The following is a 7,702-nucleotide window of genomic DNA, read 5'->3' on the forward strand; positions in this document are numbered from 1 at the left end:
CCTAACTATTCTATGATTCTATAAATTTACTGTATCAGTATCAAAGGATCGCATGAAAAGTGATCCCCCCCTACAGATCACACGGAGAAAGACTAATATGTAGAAGAAATCAGCACATTAAACAGATATGGTGGGTTTGAGGGGTTATGGGTTGGTTTTATTTACACACAAATCACTTTGGCACTCATTTTCTATCCTCCATCACCTATTTTTGACATGTAAAATGGCTACAATATGGCAATTACAAAGTAATATTTTCTACAACGAGAAAAGGTTTCTTTTTAAAGGTAGGGACTGTCTTTAAAATATGTTTATACATATTTATACAGAAAGCTTTTATCACAAAAGAAACAGAGATGGAAAATCCTAAAAGTGACCAGAAATTCTCGGGATGTATTTAACATCTCAAGTGAGAGACTTCTGAGACAAATTACTTCATACCTGAAGTTTTCTTCTTGCAGTTGTTCCAGCTGCAACTGTGCATGAAAATACTTTTTTGCAACCACAGTATTTGGATCATCAAGAGAGTCATCTAATTGCTCTAGCCTGTCATTCATAATTTCATTTTCTGACATCAAGCTGGTTTTTTCATCCTGGAGGGCAGCCACCTAGTGCAGATAAAACAGCATCACCACTGTAAGACCTGTCCAACTGGAAAGAGCTAAAGCAAGACAGCAATACATCACCAAATTAGTTTATGAAAAAGGTCTGAGCGTTTAGAGATTTTAGAACGTAATTCACACAGCATACTTGAGCATACAGACGCTTTAGTGTATGACAGTTATGAAGCACTAAAGAAAAAATACCTCTAAAAACAATAAGACGACAATTTTTGTTACAAACCATGATAAAGGCGGACAACGTGATATGGAGAGAAACTGGTACTTTCATTAAAAAGGATACCACGGACGCCATACAAAAAGTAATTATAAAATATAAATAGGTGTAAAGGTACTCTCCATCTTGCTTGTGCTTAACAATAAGAAGCAGGATGGCACTGGCTAGCACATTACCACAGTACTGCCGTGCGCTCAGCAGTGGATGGTTGCGCAAGAAGCGGTTTCAGGCGCCATAAGCTGGTAAGCACACACGCAACAGAAAAAACCTAGGCAGCTTCATAGAGAGCATGCATTTTGTTTGCAACAAACAGGTTTGATATTGAAAGTGTTCACAGCTAAGCAAATGAGAATACAACACTTTGTTGGAACAGTAAGTATATTAACAGCCATAAAATGGGGAAGGATTAAGAGGATAGAACCTTCAAAGTTTTTCTAGTGAAAGCTGCTGTGTTAATTTTAACATCCTGTCAAACATAAGAGCATGTAGCATGTGTTAGTTAACTGGCATTTAAACAGGGACAATATGCTTTTTGGGTTATGTTTTCCTGAATCATAAAGAAAACCTACCTTTCTTATACTCTTGGAAAATATCAAGGAAGACTGAGACCTTACAAGTGAATTTATTAAGAATTAGTTTAGATGAGAAGCGTCAGTCAATATTACGGCTTCAAATCAATAAAATAAAAACATAACATGGTGACATTATTAGATTAAGCATCAGATATAACCTAGAGTATGCAATATTAAGAAACTGTTTATGATCATAATTCAAAAGCCTATCAGTCAAACAGATGTAAAAAACAAACCCACTTCATTAGGTGCTGGCTTTTAGGTTCATTCCTTTTTACATACCAGATGTCACTTTACTGCATACATGCACACAAAACACCTTAGAGGTGTTTACTGCATACATGCACACAAAACACCTTAAGAGGTGTAGAGGGCATATCTTAGCCTCACTGAGTATAATACTTCCTGTTCAAGGTTCAGCCATTCTTTAAACATGCACAACAATCACAAAGAAAAAACCTACTGCACAACCCAGAGCAAGTTCTTCATCTTTTCTCTGTTCCTTTCTGTTATCTTTCTCTTCTTCTTTTCTATTATTTCAACATAATAGAATTGGTGTCAAGGTCGACACAAAAAGATAGTTTAAAACACACCACAGTATTAAAAATCTCTGGTGTCATTAACTCATGTGTTTATACCTTTCCCTCAAACACCTTTCATGCCTTCACCTGGCCCAACCTATGTTATGAGCAACTGGCTTTATAACTTATCATTGAGAAACCTCAAGAGAGAAGTTTGTGGGAGACAGGAGAAAGCCTGGGACTTCTCTAGTGCGACATACTAAGACTCTTAATGGGAGAGTAAAGTGTGAGTAAACTGTTATCCCAGCACCTCTAGAAAGGACAGCTTTTGAACAGTGAACACACTTTTTGAAGTTTAACAACTCAATCATCTGTCAACAATGTAACAACAATTCAAGTGTCAAATCAAGCCCCTTGCCCATTCAAAAGAAAACCTTTTCTCCTGCCCATACTGCTCACAAGCATTTTTAGATCTCTGCTTACACTAGGAAGCCTTACCACTGCCTCAAAAAAAAAAGGAAAAGAAATATCAAGTCAAAACTTAGGGCTAACAAATGGATTTTCTTTAAAAAGGGGATTGAAATGCAAGTTCCTATTTATTGTTATGAAGTAGGGCTATTATCAGTGTGGTTTGAAAACTCTAACAAGGATCTATTAGTTTCCATTCTCTTTAATTCCTGAAATATCCTCCATCTTTCAACTGTGTATGAGGAAAAAATTAGGAACTTTTAAATAAATCTCACATTTTAGTCCATCATCAACTCCCATTGAAAACAGCATCAATTTCCTATGGTTAAATCTAATGACTGATTATACGAACTGGATGTTTTGGACACAGTTCAAAAGACCAGAGGAAGCAGTGACTACAAATGAAATAGGCAATTTTTAGAGCCACTATGACATTGCTTTGATGGTACCTGCTACTAAGGGTAAACATAAAGCTAGCAGACCAAACAACCTTTGAGTCAACAGCAGGCAGAGGACCTCAGTTTACATTTCCGTCATGAAACTATTTCCAGTAATTACATTTAGGAGTACAGAAGGGTTGTTTTTCCCCCCATAAACAGATATGAATTCTCATATAACTTAACAAATGCAAAATTTACTTTGCCCTTCAGAATTTCTGCATCTTAACAGCAACACCACTACATATTAAAGAAAAAAGCAACTTGCTGTTTCTTACCTGTAAATCCAGCTCTTGACATCTTTGTGCCAACTCTTCTTTTTCTGCTAATGCTTCCTGAAGATCTTCCAAAGCTTTTTTAAGCTTTTAAAAAATAAGATAGTCAATCATTCTGGTCCATACCCAAAGTACTCACAGTTCTAGTTTCCAAATCATCTCAACTGTGTGTACAATTGCTTAAGAAGGATTTTAGGCGCGCACATTGATACAGAAACCTATATGTACTCTGTTCATTTTACCTTCATTTTAAATGACTACTACATGTATTAAGTGAAGTATTGAAACTCACAGTAACATCCAGATTCAACACAACAACTTAAGCTAAAAGCATAACAAAACCAAATATAGGCACATTCATGTTGTCATAATTTCAAAATCCCTGCCTGTTAAACCAATCACTCTTCATCTTAGAATAGAAATGCTGGTGCTCCTTTATGGGCAGCTACTTTTAAAGACATAAAGACAACTTCATTTTATGTGCAATGCTTTTTTACTTAAGGGATGGCAAGATACCAACTTATTGTTCAGGCTTGAACTACAACAGCAACAAATACTAGGCAGTTACCTGCTGTTCCATGTCAGTTGATGCATCACACGTGGAAGGACCCGTTACTTCCTTGCTCATTAGCTACAGAAAGAGGCCATAGTAAAAAGAAGATCAAATTAGAGGTTAAATATTTGTAAATTCACTGTCCACTGAGTAGCAATTGTATTTTCCAAATGTTTTTGCATCCCTTCAATGTATCAAAACAGATGATTATTAATTACAAAATACCCCACCTTATGGTTGGTAGAGGATTTAAACAAGTCTAGAATAACATTACTTTTCTAGCTTTCACAACCTCCCCCCCAAAAAAAGTTATCCATCTTATTGGATGTGATCTGTTGAAGTTCATGCCAACCCCTAATCAAGTTAAAATGCAGTGAACTGGAGGATGGGATTTCATTCAATTAATTTAATAGCTATCAGACCATGTGTCACATTAATTGCCATTAAGCAATGGAAACATTAACATAGCATAGCTCTCACTGATCTCCAGTACAAAGGTGTACACAGTATGTTCCTCAGCAATTACAGGGCTTTACTTCTTACTCAGGAATTACACTATTATTTCTAGACCTTCTTCAGAAAGAAAGTTTGATAAGTCAGAATACAAAGAACAAGAGCTTTATGGAGTTTATGTCTCTGAATGGGACATTTACAGCTTTAAAGACTATACAGTCAATGTAAATCTAAGTTTTAAAGCCTGCTGCCAACTCCACTGTTACCTTGATAAGGGTGCAATTACACACTGTATTTTCTTCAAAGTCAGCACTTAGGTTTTGCCTCCCTCCACACTCTGCTTCACACTCCCAAAGCTCACAGATGCAAGTGGCTGTTGAGCTATGCCGTGAGCTGGATCACTAAAATGATCCAGCTAACGACAAATTAGAAGTGCAGGAGGAGCACACCATGACAAGAATAGAAAAGATGCAGCTGGGAGTTTGTAAATCAGATGCTGGAATGGTCTGCGAGAACAATGTAGCCTCACAAACAGTTATAATCAGCTTAACTACAGCATTGAGACAGAAATTTCAGAGACAGAGATTTCATAAACTGACTCCAGTATAATGGATAGTTGGTAACAAGACACATTTCTTGTGTGAAACAGGAAATCTTAAGCATTTCTTGTTTCTGTAAGTTATATGTTTGGACATACAAGACTAAAATCAAGACCCCGTGGTTGGGGTCTGGGACCTCTTCATCCTGACACTTCCAGATAATTTAGGGAAGTATTTACACTCTTCCCTGACCTTTGCTAGGATAAAGAATTCACGAAAATTGACAAATAGATGTTGACTGCTGTTGTAGGCTATGACTTATTACTTACCTCTTGAATGGCAGTCATAACAACATGTTGAACAGACTCTTCAAGGGTCATGATATTTTGTATGTGTTCTGTGAAAAACAATTTGTAGCAAGTCATGACAACGTTCATTTTAATGGCTTAGGTAACATGACATACCATTTGCAGAGAGATCCAGGAGAAACTATTCTCTATAAAGCTTCTTCAAAATAGGTAGTGCTCATTTAACGCAGAGCACCAGTGTTAACCAACAATACTATTATTCAGTAATATGGTAGATAAACGAGATTATAATTTCTTAAATTAACAAATTAATACTATGCATAGTAGAGCAAGGAGGTTTGAAGCCATCTGTATTTACATGGTTCTTTTTTCATACATTCATCTATGTATGTATATGCATAAGCTTTTCCAAAGAGTCAGCAAGCCTGCAATTGACTTAATAAATAAAACTTAATGGAAAAAGGTAATTGCTGGCATCTTCATTCCCAGTGCAGCCTGACAGCTTACTTCCCAAACACTCTTTGATGAGGTCTTTTCAGACTACATAGGAGTCACACTTCTGTTACTAACAGAATCGTGCTGAGGATTCCTTAGCCACTAGAACATTAAGCAGTCTGAAAACTCAACTAATTCAGTCTTGAACTTCTACAGACAAACAAGAGTTTCCAATACAAGTTTTTAATTTGATTTGATTGGCATTTGAAAGTTTTAGGTCTTTGTATATATTTTAACAAATATGAATAATCCATACACACTTCAGACTTTTTTTTTTTTAAACCTACCCTGAGCGAAGTTTTGAGCTTTATTTGCAGAACTTTCCCCAGGTATTTTCTGCATTTAAGTGAACTCCAATTTCAGAATAGGCACGTAACAGATTAACAACAGAGACTTTTTAATACATAAGAAAATCTCATCCACCTTAGCAATCACCCGAGGCAGTTTGCTGTTTGTTGAACAGGTTAGGATAGTGCATACCTTGCTTCCTTTCACAGTTGACTGCACAGCCTAAAATAAGCTGCAGAAGCCTGCCCAGTTCAGTGGGATCTGAGTTCTCAGATATTTGGTTTAAGTCTGGAATAAGCTCTTCTGAAATCTGTTGACCTAAGAACTGGAGAAAGTAAAAAATAAAAGCAAAAAATAATAGAAGAGAGAAAGTAGACTCCCACTTCTGTATATAAAAATCTGGTATCATGTAAGAAACCTGGACTCAGTAAACCAGATAGAGAAAATGGTCTATTAATAAGTTTGTTACTATAAACCTTATGGAAAGATTTTAAAACATTAAGCGTGGAGACACACTAAAGATATTTGCTTATGGAAGAGTACACAGATAACAGTATCAGATTAGGAAATCTGAAGAGGCCTAGATAAAGCAGATGTTCTTAACTCATTTGTTACAGGGCTTCATACATGAAACACAGATGGCATACACAGTGCCTCTCCAGCACCACCAAAGACCATTCCAAATGTTTGTTTCCATCCCTCAGCATGGATATGTTTTGGGGAATGGGGTATTCAATCCACTGCTAGCCAATAACCTTTACCATATTTGACACCTCAGCTGTTTCTCTGAATAGGCCTAAATTTAATCTAAAGTAGACAGCATTAAAAAATATACATGCCAACCACCTAGCAATTATTTAGTGAAACAAAGTTATGCACTTATAAGAGTTCTATAAATTTTTTCTGGCAAAACCACATGTTTTGAAAGTCTGTTAACTGGGGGTTTAGCTAAGTGACCACTTATACAGGGAAAAGTGACAGCAGGAAGTTAAAGTTCTTGGGCTAAACCTCAAATATGAAAGAATTAGTTTATTCTACCAATTAAAAAAAGGAATTAAAAATGCTTCCAAATTCAATTGCTCCCTAGTTCTTAGAAATATATTCCTCATAAACCTAAAGAAGTTCTACTTCTGGCCTTGTCAGAGAGCCTCAGTCCTGGCTATTCAGGAAGGCTTGGCACTTTGTATCACAACTAAGCCCAGGTGAGAGCAGGAAGCCGTAAGATGATCTGGTAAGTTTTTCTGTACCATACCCATTACATTACTGCAATCAAGCTCCATACAAAACACAGCATTTGTTTAAAAAAACCTCAATATACAGCACTCATTTATAGCTACCACACTCAGACAGCATGAGAGAATGAACTGTCATCCTTTCTACATCCAGGAGGATTTGTAACTTCTCTCCCAGCTTCCAAGTGAGTACCATAAAACCTAGATTAGGCTTGCTGAATCAGTTGTGTACAAAAGGATTAAAACTTCACTAGCCAAGAGCAAATATGAATCCATGCACAAAAGCCAACAGGATTCTGCAGCTTGGTCCTTGTGACACTTACCTGGGCAATGATAGAGATATGGTTTCCAGATTATACTCGAAGAGCTTTATCTAAAATACACCTACTCAAATTAATATTACATTCACTCATACCTCCCACTTAACCAGTTAATTCTCATTTCCTTTCTGCCAGGAAAGTCCTTCAAATAAATTTCTTTGCCAAGAAAATAAAACACCCAGGTGTAGAAGGACAACAATCAAAGTTTAATGGTTAGAACAACAACCAAAAAAATGATGTTTTTTCCATACCTCATGATAGTAGTCCATAATTCCTTGCAGTATCTTCTTCAGATTACTGGACTAATTGTTGTACATGAAAGAGAAGGTTACAGGCCTTAATTAAAATTCTTTTAATAATAATTCATAATAAAATGTTTACATAACAGCTCGATGATAGGAATC

General features: G+C 36.3%; 1 protein-coding gene across 1 annotated transcript in view; it reads right to left on the reverse strand.

Moving 5' to 3' along the window:
* Positions 1 to 441: 441 nt before the first annotated feature.
* LOC104410763 (protein Hook homolog 1-like) overlaps positions 442 to 7,702 on the reverse strand; it is a gene marked incomplete at both ends in the record, with an annotated part of 9,209 nt that continues 1,948 nt past the window's right edge. The window contains 6 exons of the mRNA XM_010021021.1: positions 442 to 608; positions 3,114 to 3,197; positions 3,679 to 3,741; positions 4,985 to 5,052; positions 5,939 to 6,071; positions 7,550 to 7,600. Coding sequence (XP_010019323.1) covers positions 442 to 608; positions 3,114 to 3,197; positions 3,679 to 3,741; positions 4,985 to 5,052; positions 5,939 to 6,071; positions 7,550 to 7,600 — 566 coding nt within the window. The remainder of the gene's footprint in view (positions 609 to 3,113; positions 3,198 to 3,678; positions 3,742 to 4,984; positions 5,053 to 5,938; positions 6,072 to 7,549; positions 7,601 to 7,702) is intronic.

Source organism: Nestor notabilis, unplaced genomic scaffold (genome assembly GCF_000696875.1).
Source record: "Nestor notabilis isolate BGI_N333 unplaced genomic scaffold, ASM69687v1 scaffold17258, whole genome shotgun sequence".
NCBI lineage: Eukaryota > Metazoa > Chordata > Aves > Psittaciformes > Psittacidae > Nestor > Nestor notabilis.